This window comes from Rhinatrema bivittatum, chromosome 1 (genome assembly GCF_901001135.1).
Source record: "Rhinatrema bivittatum chromosome 1, aRhiBiv1.1, whole genome shotgun sequence".
NCBI lineage: Eukaryota > Metazoa > Chordata > Amphibia > Gymnophiona > Rhinatrematidae > Rhinatrema > Rhinatrema bivittatum.
Window position 1 is genome coordinate 482914211 of NC_042615.1, and position 16408 is coordinate 482930618.

The 16408-nt window shown below is 46.4% G+C and overlaps 1 protein-coding gene across 1 annotated transcript in view; it reads right to left on the reverse strand.

The window, feature by feature from the left end:
* LOC115094371 (non-structural maintenance of chromosomes element 3 homolog) overlaps positions 1–16408 on the reverse strand; it is a 100790-nt gene that overhangs the window by 17381 nt on the left and 67001 nt on the right. The window contains exons 7-9 of the mRNA XM_029607360.1: positions 9405–9447; positions 8825–8887; positions 2724–2838 (exon numbers count right to left, since the gene is read on the reverse strand). Coding sequence (XP_029463220.1) covers positions 2724–2838; positions 8825–8887; positions 9405–9447 — 221 coding nt within the window. The remainder of the gene's footprint in view (positions 1–2723; positions 2839–8824; positions 8888–9404; positions 9448–16408) is intronic.

Below are 16408 nucleotides of genomic sequence, written 5' to 3' on the forward strand. Positions count from 1 at the left end.
TACTTGCTTTAAATCCAGAATTGGATGAAAATCCCCCTCTTTCTTTGGTATCATGAAATAGATGGTGCACCTCCCTATTCGCTGCTCCTTTATGGCCCCCCGTTGCTTCATGCAGTCCACTGTCCTTTACACCGCTACCTGCTTTGCGAGAGGACCTCAGGAGACTTGCGTGCTTCTCTGCCTCGGAAAGACCACTGGCCACCAACCCTGGAACCCTGAGCACTTGCAACTACAGCAACTAGCAATAACAAAACAAGGAGCCCTCTGTCTTTTTTTTAAATAACTTTAAAAGCAACTCAAGGAAGCAACAGAAAATAAGAATACTTCCCTGTTACTTCCAGGCTTGATGTGCAGGATTGCCAGCAGGTCACCATGCTGTCTCGTGCAGGCTGAGGGATCTGGAACACCAGATGTCCACCTCATGGAACTCCGGACAGAGCTAAGAAGGGTCACCAACCCACTGCTCGTCCGCCTCAGACCAGGGAGGGTGGCCTCCACCAGGACCTCACAACCTCACGGGAGGAATCCAGAAAACTGCAGAACTTCTGCAGTTTTCTTCCTCTTTTTTTTTTTCCCAGACTGCAGGTTTTGCACCATCAATCATCTGCTGGAGTCAGATAAAATACAGAGAGACTGCAGATGGCACACTAAGTTATGTAAGCAGTGTCAGTAAAACTTTTATCTGTCTCCATCTGCTGGCAGGGATACAAAACCCAGGAGTCTGGACTGATCTGAGTACATACTGGAATGGGGAGATAAGGAGGTTAGAGGGAACCAGCACCACTGGCTATCAACTTCTCCCACTCATAGTCATAGACCAAGTCAGAAAAGGGTCACCAACCACCCTTACTTGTCCTTGTTCAACTGGGCAGACATCTCTAAGAATGAAACCCCTAAAAGCAAACCTGTCCCCAATGCTTAACACTGCAAATTTTACACCTACCATCTGCTGGACAATACTGAGGAGCTTTAGGTGGCACCATACTCTATACATAGAGTGACATCAGTAAAACAGTTGTTCTGTCTCCATCTGTCAATGGAGGGGAGGAAAACCCATGTATCTGAACTGGTCTAACGGGACCAATCTGCCTCCCACATGTAGAAGCAGAAGACAGTTCAAATGAAACAAAAAAATAAAGCAAAAAAAGCTTTGGCCTACAAGTTTCTTCTTGCTCTTTTCAACTTCCACTTGAATCAGAAATAGCTTCTATTGGGAAACAGCACCATGAGCAATAATCTAAAAGAGCTGTATGTGATGGGGAGTGAAAGACTAATGTGCATGGACTGGGAGAGGGACCTTGGGGTGAAAATAACTGGCAATCTGAAAGTGGTGAAGCAATGTGACAAGATGATAGCTGAAGCCAGAAGAACTCTGGGCTGCACAGAGAGAAGATTAACTAGCTGGAAAAAGGAGGTGATAATGCCCTTGTACAGGTCCTTGGTGAGGCCTCATCTGGAGTAATGTGTTCAGTTCTGAAGTCCGTATCTCAAAAAGGATAGAGACAGGACGGAGGAAGTCCAGAGAAGGGCAACCAAATTGGTATTGGAAGACTTATGAGGAGAGGCTGAAGGATCTAAACATATATAACCTGGAAGAGAGAAGGTGCAGGGGAGAAAATGATACTGAGCTTTAGATACTTGAAAGGTTTTAATGATGCACGGATTTTGAACCTTTTTCGTTGGAAAGGAAACTGTAGAACAAGGAGTCACAAAATGAAACTCCAGGGGGGGACAATTCAGAACCAACATCAGGAAATATTTCTTCACAGAGAGGATAGTGGATACCAGGAATGCCCTTCCAGAAGAGATGGTGAAGATGAAAACAGTAAATAAATTCATAAGGGCATGGGATCCTTAAAGGCTAGAGGTTGGAAATGAAGAGAAGGGTGCATGGTGGTAACCTGAATGGAGCAGCAGTTACTACCATTTAACAGAAGGCATGAGGATTTCTACCCGTAACCAGTTAGCCTTGATGCTTGTGAAGCAACTGCAACATTGTTCTCTGCTTCAATTGTGGGGGCAAAAAAGGGAATTGGATTCAGATGATAGCCAATGCTGGGCCCCAACTTTTATGGTCTGGGGTACTGATATGCAGACATTAGCGAAAAAGCACAGGACTGCTTCTACAGCCAATTCCAAAAGCAAAGCACATTCAAGCAGCATTGTCTGAATCACAAAGGCATAAAAATGTTGCTAGCAGTAATTTTGTTATGGGTTAGTTAGTTGCTTGATTTTGATTTAATTACTACTACCCTTAACATAAGGCTTAGGCATAACTTGCATTGGGAGGCAGTTACTACCATAAAAAGCTTACTGGGAGGATTGGATAGACCATTTGGTCTTTTTCTACAGTCATTACTATGTTACATTCACAACTATACATGGATTCCCTTACATTATAACCTCCCCTCAACTTGGCCAAGATATTGCAATGAAAGGCCTTGGCTGACAATACAGATTACTTTTCCTTCAGGAACCCAGTATCCATGCACCCTAAATCTGGCTACTAGGGGTCAATGTTGCATGATGGCCAAGACTTTTACCCAGGGCCTATGAGCACTGCCACTTTGGTATCCCCAACTAGTCCAGGGGTGTGTGTAAAAAAAAAAAAAAAAAAAAATCTGACCTGGTAACTGAACCCAAGACCTTCTGCATGGTAATACACAGCACAGCCACTAGTCCAACTCAGAGAAATTTCTGACAATCCCAGACTCTGTACTTACCTTAGAAACAAATTCCAAAATTTTCATTTTGGAGGTCTCCTTCAAGGCACGGGGTCCCCAGCGGAACTCATACTCTATGGGTTCTGTGTGTGGTATGCGTGTGTACTCCAGATACCTGCACAATAACAGACAATTGTTAGCTCCTCTTGCTCTGCTGGTGGCTGAATAAGATCTTGCCTGATCAGCAGATTACAGAATTTAAGGATTTATCATTCCTGCTCTCTTGCAAACAGAATCGTTTCCATAATGCCTTGCTGCTGTGAAGTATCAGTTATTAATAGATATTTATAAGCAGGTGATAACTATTAGATATTAGCTATTGCTAATAGCAGCTAAAAGCTAGCAAGCGAGTAAGTTATCACTAGCAATAGGTGCCTATTGCAAACAATGATCAATAAAGGAAAATTGGTTCTTACCTGCTAATTTTCATTCCTGAAGTACCACGGATCAGTCCAGACAAGTGGGTTTATGCATCCCTACCAGCAGATAGAGGCAGAGAACAAAACGTTGAGGCACTGCTATATAACCGAGAGTGCCACCTGCAGTCCCTCAGTATTGACGTGTACCCAAGCCAAGATGTCTATGTGAACAAACCCCCAATAAATGATAGAGCGAACAGAGAATCAAAGTTGGAGCCCCCTGGAACTAGGCCCCCTTGACTTAACATATACCAAACTATGAACACATCTCATTAATCTGAGTACATCACATACCAGTCCAGCAACACCCAGAAGTAAGGAAGATTTTCAAAAGATTGGGGTCTCTGGGCTGATCAGTGGTACTTCAGCAACGAAAATTAGCAGGTAAGAACCAATTTTCTTTTCCTGTTTGTACCTGGGATCAGTCCAGACAAGTGGGATGTACCCAAACCCCTCTATCCTGGGCGGGAACTGAAAAGACCCACGCTCAACACACTTTCCCAAAAGTGGCCTCTTCTGGTGCCCATACACGTCTGGTAAAAGTATGACGAGAAGACCACGTCGCCGCTCAACAAATCTCCTGCGTCCTAGTGGAATGCGCTCTCAACCCCTCCGGCGATGACCGGCTCTTACAGATGTAAGTTGAAGCTATTGTCTCCTTCAATCATCATGCAATAGTGCCCTTGGAAGCCTTATTTCTCTTCTTTGCTTCACTGGACAGGATAAACAGGTGATCAGATCTCCGAAAGACATTTGTCACCTTAAGATATCGCAAAAGAATTTGACGCACATCAAATAAGCGAAGCTCCCTTGCCATTGGAGCATCGGCTGACAAATTTGGAAAGGCCAGTAGCGCGACAATCTGGTTAAGGTGAAAGGAGGATACCACCTTAGACAAAAAAGAAGGAACCATACGTAAAGAAACCCCCTCCTCCGAAAAACGAAGAAAAAAGGTTCCTACATGACAATGTCTGCAGCTCAGATATTCACATAGCGGAATAGATAGCCGCAGTCATCATCAGTTCAAAGGGAGGACCACACAACACCCGAAGAACTAAATCCAGATTCCATGCTGGGCAGATCTTCCGAACTGGAGGAAGCAGATGTTTTGCCCCCTTTAGGAAACAAGCCACATCCGGATGAGATGCCAACGGTCTTCCCTTAATCCTACCTCGAAGGGAACCAAAGGCTGCAGCCTAACCCAAAGGGAATTATAGGCCAAACCCTTAGCCAAACTGCTCTGCAAGAAGGCCAGGATCTGCGGTTGCATCGTTTTGAAAACACCAAAACTCGAAAATCCTCCACACTCTGACATAAGCCATTGACGTGGAAAGTCTCTTTGCCTGAAGCAAAGTTACCATCACAGGCTCCGAATAACCCTTCAAACGGAGTCGTCACCTCTCAAAAGCCAAATCGCTAGATAGAAGTGATCCTTCACGGTCTGAAAATACGGGCCCCTACCACAGCAAACCTGAGAGATGGGTCAAGTGAATGGGACCATCCACTGCTAGATGCAGAAACCACAGCAAGTGCGGCCACTTAGGTGCCACCAGAATCACCCTGACTGGATGAAGCTCGATGCACAGCAGGACTCGACCTATGAGAGGCCATGGTGGGAACACGTATAATAACCGATGTGTCGGCCACGGTTGAACTAGAGCAGATGCCCTCCAATCAGACCTCTTCTGCAACTGAAAAACCAAGTCGCCATGAAGTCCACTACTAGTCTGCCCCACCTTTGCTGCAGCAAGGCGAAGGCTTCTGCCAACACCCCCCACTCCCCTGGGTCCTGATGCTGTCTGCTGAGGAAGTCCGCCTGCACATTGTCCACCCCAGCAACATGAGCAGCAGCTATTCTCACCGGATGTTTCTCCACTCACACGAACAGTTCTTGCACCTCCAGAGCCACTAGATGACTCTTCGTACTGCCCTGACAATTGATGTACACCACTGTTGTCACAGTGTCAGAGAACACTCGCACCAACCACTAACCCTGGGCTGATTTCCCTTGACAAATCGCCCCCCAGCCAGAGAGGCTGGCATCCGTGGTAACCAGCACCCAGTCAGGCACTTACAGATTCATCCCTTTTCTCCAGATTAAGCTGAGACAGCCACATGAGAGACTGGATCTGGCATCCTCTGGCAAAGGTAAAGGAATCTGAAATTCTTCTGACAGCGGATTCCAACAGGATAACATAGCCCCCTGCAGAGGACACAGCATAGATACCATAGAACCCAGAACCTGCAAGTAATCCCAGACTCTCGGCAATGACAGGTACCAACAGGCAGAGGACCTGATTCTGCAACTTGACAACTCTCTCCGGTCAGAAACACCTTCCCTAGACGGGTATCGAAGTACACCCCCAGATAGTCCCAACAACTGGGCCAGCTTCAAATGACTCTTTGCTAGGTTCATCATCCAGCCCAACAACTCCAGAAGCTGCAGTACCCGCTGGATGAGAGACGACACTCCACCTCTGACTTCACCCGTATCAGCCACGGGTGCACCAGGGTACCTTCCTTTCTGAGTGCAGCCGCTACTACCACCATCACCTTTGTGAACGTGTGCGGCACTGTCGCCAACCCAAAGGAAGAGCTCGAAACTGGAAATGTTCTCCCAGAACCATGAACCTTCGGTGTTCGGCCTGAATGGGGATATGAAGATAGGCTTCTGTCAAGTCCAACAAAGCTAGAAACTGTGTGCACCGCCGCTCTCACCGTGCGCAACGTCTCCATCCAAAACCGTGGCACTCTGAGGGCAGCATTGACCTTCTACAGATCGAGAATGGGCTGAAAAATCCCCTCCTTTTTTGGCATCACGAAGTATACAGAATACCAGCCCTGCCGCCTCACTTGAGGGGGCATCAGTACAGTGGCGGCAGGAGTTGCAACCGACGTAGAGTATCCCGCACCGCATCTCACTTGCAGCAGGAAATCACAAAGGCATCCCTGAGCGGACGAGAAAATTCTAAGGCGTAGCCATCTCTTATCACCTCCAGGACTCACCGGTCCAACGTAATTCTGGTTCACTCCTCATAAAAGAGGAAGAGCCTTCCTCAGATAGCCTCCGGAGGGAGAGGACCAACATGCCTTCATTGCCAAATCTGGTTTCCACCGCCCCCCTTGAGAACCACCGTCCCTTGGGGACCTGCGCTGACTCCAAAAGGGCTGCTGCATACCCGAAATCTGCTTCCAGGGCTCCTACCCACACAAAACCTCCGTGCTTCCTGAAAACAAGCTTTCGGCGGAAAGGGCTTCTTAGGGGCCTTTCCGTCCTCAGGTAACTTATTAACCTTTGACTCTCCCAACTGCTTCATGAGCTGCTCCAGGTCCTCCCCAAAGAGCAGCTTCCCCTTGAAGGGGAGATTCGACAGCTGGGCTTTAGACCACGTCTGCTGACAGTTTCGCAGCCATAGGAGCCTCCGTGCCGCCACTGCAGAGACCATACTTCTGGCGGAAGTCTGGATCATGTCATAAAGAGCATCGGCCACATAGGCCACTCCCTCATCCAAATGGGCCGCCTGCACTGACTCAGCCGCCGGCCCTGACCGCTTGTCATGTGCCTTCTGCACCTAGCATAAGCAGGTTCTCTGCATCAAACTTTCACATTACGCCTCACAAAGACTCAAAGCTGAAACCTCAGACAGCCTCGAGCAGAATCTCCAGCTTCCGATCCTGGACATCCTTTAAAGCCACTGCCCCTGCTACCGGGATGGTCATCTTTTTGGTAAACACAGACACACCAGCATCCACCTTGGGTATTCTCCACAACTCCAAGGTCTGCTCCGGCAAGGGTTATAACTTCGCCATAGTCCTTGCTACCTTCAGGACCACCTGATCCACCAGCTTCTTCGGCAATGGAAAAGCCTCAGGGGTCCCCCATAATCCTTCCAGGACTGGGTTCATCCCCTCATTATCCAAATCCTCCTGGGTGACTTTAATCTCCAGCTCCTCCTACACCTGGGGAATCAGTGGACCCAGTTCCTCCCTACGCAACAGACAGACTACCTGCAGGGGTCATCACCTTCCATGACTGGCACAACATCCAGATCCTGCATCGGATCCCCCAAGGCACAAACAGGGTTTTTGTCCAGATTCACCAGACCCCCCCCACCCCGCATCTGATCAGGATCATCCATCCTCCCGACGAAACGTCTTCCACCGCGGCCTGTCCAAGTCCCAGTGAGCACAGGATCCCTCTTGCCTCCACAGGCCTCCGATCCCAAACCTTCTTGGCCACCGGGGACTTCCTGGGTAAGGGTCTCTTGGACCCTCAACCTTTTCTGGATAAAAAAGCCTTATGGAGAAGCACAAAATCTGTGGGAAACTCCTCCAGATCTGAGAAGGAAAAGTCCTGACCAGCAACGCCTTGAGCCGCTCCCCTTCCCCTACCAGGGTCCTTTTCAGCAGGAAACAGCATGGGAGGGGAGTCCCAAGGCTCTGAACTAGCAGCCAGACTCCCAGCACGTGCCGACAAAATGGCTGCCAGCACCTCAGATCCCCACTTTAAACTGCAACTGCGACATACTTTGCTGAGCGGGAGTCTGTATGCCAAGGTAGTTGGGCCTAGAAACAGCCCCTGCCGACAAGCGCTCCCGATGCTGTCCAGTGCTGAAATATCAAACACCTGGCCCCAACCAACAATGGCAATTCCGCCCGCTCCCTCTTGCCTGCTAGGAAAACAGACTCACCCGCTGCTTCACTACTGCTGTGCTTTTTTCTTTTTCTAAAGAAACAGACCCAGCTGGAAAAGGGACAAAGAAAAAGGACAGAAATACTTCCCTGCTTCTGGAGGCTGAGCGCCGAGGGTGCCAAGGACCCCTGGCTATCAACCCCCCCCCCCCCCCCACAAGAAGGGCCGAGTCAAGACAGGGGTCACCAATCCCTCACTCCACCCGAGGGATGGCCCTCGAAGGAACCTAACAACTTGGCGAGCCGAATCTCCTTACTCTTCTTTTTTTTTTTAATCGTAACTCCAGACTGCAGGTTTGCACTTCTACCATCTGCTGGAGACAGAGAAATACTGAGGGACTGCAGGTGGCACTCTCTGTTATTTAGCAGTGCCTCAAAGTTGTGTGTTCTGCCTCTACCTGCTGGTAGGGATGCATAAAACCCACTTGTCTAGACTGATCCAGCAGCTATCAATAACTAATTAGCAGGTAGCTATGAGCCTCATGCACTACCCACAGCTAAGAACTGTCCATATTTAATGGCTAGCAATAGTTACTAGGCACATGCTCATAGCTTGCAAGAGGGAGAGATGACATATTTAGTTGCAGCCCCATTCAATTACTATTATCCAATTGCTTGAAAGCTTGTGCTGTGAAGAAACCACTGAACTGCAGCTGTAATCTTTTTATTAAAATGGATTATACACTGAAGGAGAGTTTGGAAAGCTAGCAATGGTAGTTAAAGCTGGTGTCCGCGGTCCGTGTGACAGGAAAGTCACAGCTCTTAGACTTCCCTGTCTTGGAAAGAGACGGCGCTGTTTCTCTCTGGTGTGGTATAAACAGCTCAAGATGGCCTTATTAGATGCTGCTCTGAGCACACCAGTCTTGAATTCAGTAGTCTATAAGATGCAACTAGCCTGCAAAGCCACCTAAGAAAACCCAGTATCTCAGGATGGAGAGACCCTACTAAAAGCAGGTGTCATCTCTGTACCAAGTATGTGCTGGGACTTACTTCTGTCTCACAAACTCCTCTGTTACCAACTTCTTCAGGTCTCCAAACTCGCTGTTCTTCTCCCTTTAAGTGAACAGGAACTGCTGCACTTATTTCTTATCCAGAAAAGAAACGGAAATAGATGTACATGACTACTACTAAAGGATACAATTGAAAGACAGTACACAAAACAAAAAACTGGAAAAGAAAATGTGGAAAATGAAAGAAAAAGCAGAGCTCTGGCTCTTTTGTTAAGAGAACAAATACACTGATGCTTGCATATAAACAAGTTGAAAAGAAGAAATAAGTAGGAAATAATGCAGAATTGTAGAATCTACAAGCATTTTTAAAAATAAATTCATATAAATATAAAAATGTGCCTTAAAAAAAGGACAAAAAAAAATATTTGTGAAAAAATACACAGCTGAAAGCCTGCCAAAGAAATAGGAAATAACCTGTAGCCCTCAGTTGAAATTAGCAGGCGACATTGAGGACACTGAGCACAGAATGCAGCCATTGCCCTGTCTTAGCTCTTTGGTTTCTACACAAGTTATTTAGCTCCTCAGTTACTGTAAAGCATAAAATAAATCAAACTCCATACCCAGGATCCAGCCGGAGTCTCCTCAGTGTCTCCCAGATCACACCTAGGAAGAGAGAAAGAGTGAGACAGGAGTAGCCTAGTGGTGCAAGCAGCAAACTATGAACCAGGAGACCAGGGTTCAAGTCCCACTGTCACTCATTGTGACCTTGGGCAAGTCACTTTACCCTCCATTGCTCAGGTACAAACTTAGATTGTAAAACCCTCTTTGAAATGCTGAAAAAAAGTGTGAAAAGCAGAATATAAAAAAATTTAATTAATAAAATAAGACAGGGGAAATGGGAATTCTGGTTTCTCTGTCGATTCCTATTTTATTAGTTCTCCCCATCAGTCTGGAAAATGAAATAGTCTTCCATCTGTTATTGGAATATTACTGATTATTGATGAACTCAGAGCTACACACAGAAATGTACATGGGCATATAGAAAATTGATTCTGGGCCTGGCCAACTGAGAACCGGTTAACTTAATTTACATATGTGCAAGCACACAGAACTGTTACAGCCATTTGATCCCCTACTTCCTTCATAATTACTTTTCTGTTTGCATAGCCCTCCAACTCTTTGCTAACGTTTACAGCAGAAAGGAGGTGTCTCTCACATATGCAGATGCTCTTGATTAGGACTGTCCCAGCTATTAAAACAGCACCTAAGAACATAAGAGTTGCCATACTGGGTCAGTCCAAGGGTCCATCAAGCCCAATATCCTGTTTCCAACAGTGGCCAATCCAGGTCAAAAGTACTTGGCAGGATCCCAAGGGTAGGTAGATTCCAAGCTGCTTATCCCAAGAATAAGCAGTGGATATCTGCAACTCCACCTTAATAATGGTTTATGGACTTTTCCTCCAGGAACTTGTCCAAACCATTTTTAAATGCAGCTACACTAATAGCTTTCACCACATCCTCCGGCAATGAATTCCAGAGCTTAATTATGCGTTGAGTAAAAAAAAATATTTTCTGTTTCTCATTGTGTGTTTCCTAGTCTTTGTACTCTCTGAAAGAGTAAATAACTGATTTGTTCCATGTCACTCATTTTATAAACCCTACATCATATCATCCCACAGTTGTCTCTTCTCCAAGCTGAACAGTCGTAACCTCTTTAATCTTTCCTCATAGGAAGAATTGTTCCATCCCCTTTATCATTTTTAGTCGCCCTTCTCTGTACCTTTTCTAATTCTGCTATAACTTTTTTGAAATGTGGTGACTAGAACTGCACACAATACTCAAGATAATGTTACACCTTTGAACGATAAAGAGGCATTATGATATTCTGTTTTATTCTCCATTTCTTTCCTAATAATCCCTAGCATTCTATTTCCTTTCTTGGCTTTTGCTGCACACTGAGCAGAAGATTTCAACATATCAACGATGATGCCTAGATCCTTTTCCTGAATGGTGACTGCTAATGTGAATCCTTGCATCGTGTAGCTATAATTTGGGTTACTCTTCTCTAAGTACATCACTTTGCACTTGTCCACAATAAATTTCAGTCTCCCAGTTTTGCAAGGCCCTCTTGCAATATCTCACAATCCTCTTATGAGCTAACAACTTTAAATAATTGTGTCATCAGCAAAATTTATCACCTTACTTGTTGTTACCATTTCCAGGTTATTTATAAGTATATTAAAAAGCAGCAGTCTCAGAACAAATCCATGGGGCATTCCACTATTCACCTCTTTTAATCAGCTGGCAATCCACAATAGGACATTGCCCCTTATCCCATGGCATTTCAATTTCCTAAGAAGTCTCTCACAAGGGACTTTGTCAAATGCTATCTAGAAATCCAGCTACACTATATCAACTGGCTCACCTTTATCCACATGTTTATTTATGCCCTCAGACAATGAAGCAAATTATGAGGCAAGACTTCCCTTTGCTAAATCTATATTGGCTTTGTTCCATTAAACTATGCCTTCTTTATGTTCAGCTATTTTGTTCTTTATGATAGAAACTATCATTTTGCCTGGCATGGACGTTAGACTCAGTGGTCTGTAGTTTCCTAGATCACCCTTTCATCCCTTTTTAAAAAAACTGTTATTACGTTGGCAACACTCCAGAGTCTTCAGACAATGTTAACGAAAGCTTAAAATTTCCAATAGTTTAATTGTGGCACCAGGACCGATTTAAAAAAAAAAAGGAGGAAGAGCCCCTCTTACCACAGGCAATGTTAGATTTCTCACAAACTATATAAAAGCGAACAAAGCTGTAAGGATTCAGAATCAACACAGATCTCTGACCATGGATCCTTGTTTTTAAAACAGTGACAATGTAAAGCTCTGTATCTTTATATGTACACACATATATATCAGGGTCTCAGAGTGAGCTCTCAGATCCTGAGGCACAGATGCAGACGTACGCCGAAACTATGGTCTTCAACTACCATGCTATGGTCACTTTTGAAGCTTTCTGCCCTTTCTTTGCACCACTCAAGAGAACGAAAAGATGATCGGACACTCTAAAGCTATTAGTGAGTGCCAGATACCATAATAGTGCTTGCTTCACATCCAGTCACCTCAGCTCCTTATCCAAAGCAACCGTCCTATCCAAATTTGGAAAGGCTGGTAACTCCACTGACTGATTCAAGTGAAAGGATGAAACAACCTGTGGAAGAAAAGAAGGCATTGTACGCAACAAGATTCCCGAATCTGAAACACTTAGGAAAGGATCTCTACATGAAAGTGCTTGTAGCTCTGAAATCTGCCTAGCCAAACAAATTGCCACCAGAAAAATGACCTTTAAAGTAAGATCCTTCAAAGTCGTCCTGTGCAGCGGCTCAAATGGTGCCCCACACGACGCTTTGAGAACCAAGTTTAGGCACCACAGGGGACATACTTTCTGCACTGGGGGATGCAAATGTTTGACATCTTGTAGAAAACGCAACATATCCAGATGCGCAGCCAGAGACACCCTGTGCAACTTGCCTCTAAGGCACCTCAAGGCAGCCACCTGGATCCTTAAAGAGTTGAAAGCCAAACCCTTCCCAAACCTTGCTGCAAAAAAAAAAAAAAAAGACAAAATATGGCTCTTAGAAGCTCGAATCTGATCCACACTATGCTCCTTACACCAAACCTCGAACACCTTCCACACCCACATGCATGCTAAGGAGGTGGATTTCTTTCTTGCTTGTAACAGAGTGATAACATCCTCTGGATAACCTTTTTCTCTCAGGTGCCTCCTCTCAAAAGCCAAGCTGCGAGAGAGAGAAGCAATCCACCTGATCCAAAAATATAAGACCTTGGCACAGCAGGTTGGGGAAGTGAACCAGACATAGCGGGCCATCCACTGCGAAATTAATTAAATCTGTGAACCTCGGCTGACGAGGCCATTCCGGTGCCACCCAGACTACTTACCGCAGATGAACCTCTAATCTTCTCAAGTCTTTGCCCTCCAGTGGCCATGGTGGGAATACATACAGGAGAACTCCATGTGACCACGGGAGGACTAAGGTATTGACTCCTTTTGCCTCATGCTTTCTTCTTCGACTGAAGAACCTCGGAGCAGTGGCATTCTTCTGCACTGCCATGAGATCCATGCAAGGGATTCCCCAACTATGACGAATCAGGACCATGACTTCCTCTGACAACTCCTACTCCCCGGGATCCAGCTGTTGGCGACTGAGGAAATCCGCTTGCATGTTTTCCAACTCCGCTATGTGTGAAGACGAAGGGGGATCTCCATCAGGAATCTTCGCAAATCTGCATATCACGAATGCCTGAGCCAGTCCTGCGCCACCAGGAGTTCTAGCCTCCTGCAGTCTTCGATTTTGCGAATTATCCTGCCCAGCAAGGGCCACGGAGGAAAGGCATAAAGCAACCTGTCTTCAAGCCAGACCTGTATGAGAGCATCTATGTCTAGGGACCCACAGATCTCACCTGTGACTGAAGAATCAAGGCACTTTCCCATTGAGAAGTCACCAGCAGGTCTAGGAACAGAAGGCCCCAGCAATCCACAATCAGCTGAAATGCCTCAGCTGACAACACCCATTCTCCTGGGTCCAGACTCTCCCAGCTGAGAAAGTCTGCTCTTACATTGTCTTTTCTTGCAATGTGAGAGGCAGAGGTCATCTGGAGATGTCCTTCCACCCATTCCATAAGTTGGTCTATTTCCTGTGACACTTGATGGCTCTTGGTTCCTCACTGGCAATTGATGTAGGCCACCATCGACATGTTGCCCGACTTCACACGGACTGCTCAACCCTGCAGCCTGTGACTGAACTGCTAGCACACCAACCTGACTGTCCAGGCTGCCAAGCAATTTATGTTCCAGAGGGACTCTTCTAACTTGCTGCAAAATAAGAGGGAGCCTTTAAAAGGCATCTTCGTAAGATCAGCTTTGTAGGTTGTGTCAGCTGATCAATTTCACAACTGTAGTTGATACCTGGCCACAATCACCGAAGTCACTCCTCTGGCCAAAGTACAGACCAAATTGCAGCCTGAATCTGCCAAAAAGCCGGCAGTGGGCTCCATGACCGCTCTGGAATTCACTCCAGAATCAACCACCTCCTGAGAGAGAAGCAGACACGATTGTGCCACTCGGGTGCAACAGGACGCTATCTGTAAAGTCATCACCACTGCCTCAAAGGCTTGCTTAGGGATAGCTTCAATCCTCCTATCATGTATGTCGTTCAAGGCCGCTCCACCCTCCATGGGGATAGTCCGCTTAGAGCGCATTCACTTTGGGAAAACACAAACACTGTACCAGGGGGTACAGCCCCTCCAATGTCTGACACCTTTTGAAATTTGCCTCTGGGGCATTCCATTCAAGATCAATCAATTCCTGAATGGTGTCCATAACAGGGAAAAAACAAGAGGCTTTACACAAGGAAACCAAAATGGGATTCTTTTTCGGCTCAGACATGGTATCCGTCCAGGAACACTCAACTTCTGCAAGATTTGGGAAAATCAGGGCTGGCAACTCATCTCTATGAAAGAACCATAAAATGCTCAGATATGGTTCCAGTCCCGGAGGAATTTCCCCATCATCCAGGGAATCAGGATCTGCCTCATCATCAGTGTCATCTGGGTTTCTGTCGGGGATACCTGCAGCGAACCAAGGCGAGCCCCAGCGCTTAATGCTAGGACTGGAAGAGGGAGGAGCCATCGGCTGAGGGTCCAACCTGACAGGATTGGTCGAAGTGGAGGACTGAAGAAAAGGCTTGTAAGTCTTGAAAAAACTCCACCGAAGAAAAAGCAGCTAGTTCCAGCCCAAACCCAGAAGGAAGTGGAGCGGGGCCCACAGAACTGCCATCAACTGCGGAGAAGCCAGTCAAAGGAGTACCAAGGCCACAACGAAAACATCATCAGGATGGGAGGATCCAGGCATAGCGAAGTCAGAGCAAGACAACTCCCCCTGAGCATCCAAACAGTGCTGACACATGTTAGAATTCAAGTCAGGATGAGAGGGCCGAATATGACAGGCAACACAGAGAGAAAGGCATTTGGGCTTCTTGTTCACAGGTGCTATCAGCAGTGGTAAATTTGCGTCCAAATGGCTTGTGCTCAAAAATTTATGCACACAAAAATTAGGCGCCTCAAAAGTAAGTGCCGCCAAAACATATGCACAGCTTGTGCATCAAGGCTTGAGCATATCACCACACTAAAAACTTATGCGCATAACAGGCACGCCGAAATTAAGTGCACAATGCGTGCACAGAGCCGACACACTGCGACACACAGAAGCGAGCGAAAAATGCCGCTGTAGCCTACCACGTGGTGCGCAGGCAAGAAGTCTAACTGCGGGGCCTAGCCCACAGAGGCTACTCAACCCGCCAGTCTGCCCAGTACCCCAACCCCAACGGGAGCGGGAACAAACGTCAGGATGGCACACCGAGCAGGAGACCCGAGAAACTCCTAAAAACCCCTTTTAAACCTGTTTCTGAAGGTAAAAACTTTTTTTTTAAACTTAGCTGAGCTCAGCGCTTACCAGCTGTGTACAGAGACGGTCTCTCACTGCAGAAGAGGGCATCTGTACAATCAGTTAAGTCCACGCTGGGAAACCCAGCTACCGGACCAAGGCACACACCTAAGGGATCACAGAAATCATCTCAGGAATTCTCAAATGGGAGAGAGACCACTTGGTATCACTGCAGGAGAGCAGGGCTTTTCTTTACCCAAATTAAAATTCTCCTTCCAAAATCTGAAGCAATCCCCATAGAGAAATGTACCTCCACCATCTGCTGGAGATGGAGAATACTGGCAGGCTGGAGTCACTGCAGGAGTATATATAAACTGTGATGTCAGCTTGCTCTGTCTCCATCTGTTGGCAAGGGAGCATAACCCACTGGTACTGAGTCCATCTGTCTACACGCTAGGAAAATAAAGTTAAAAAAAAAAAAAAAACACACACAAAACAGGTCCCGAAGGAAAGACTGGCCAAACATGCTGTCACGTTGGCCATCCCTACCTAGACAATAATGAGATATGAATGAGTTGATGGAACTCCATGTTGCAACTCTGAAGATCTCCTCCATGGGGACTGCTTGCAAGTGGGCCACAGCTCGAACAGAGTGAGCCTTGGCATGGCACCCAAGATGCAATCCCACCTGGGCATAACAGAAGGGGATGTAGTCAGCTAGCCAACTGGATATTGTCTGTTTGGCAATGTCAATGGCCAACCTATTCCTATCAAAAGAAACAAAAAGCTGGGTGGACTGTATGGGCTTCGGTCCGCTCCAGATACAAGGCCAAACTCTCTTGTAGTCCAAACTGTAAAGGGCTTGTTTGCCTAGGTGTGAATGGGGCCTGGGAAAGAATGTTGAAAGGATGAAGGACTGATTAAGATGGAAGTCCAACACCATATTAGGCAGGAACTTAGGGTGCTTACACAAGACCACTATCACAAAAAAAACTTAGTATAAAATGGATGTCACTAAGTCCTGGAACTCTCTGACCCTGCGTGCTGAACTGATTGCCACTAAAAGTAAGACCTTCCAGGAGCTAACACCCAGGAAAAAGATCTAGGCATCATAGTGGATAATACTTTGAAATCGTCAGCTCAGTGTGCTGCAGCA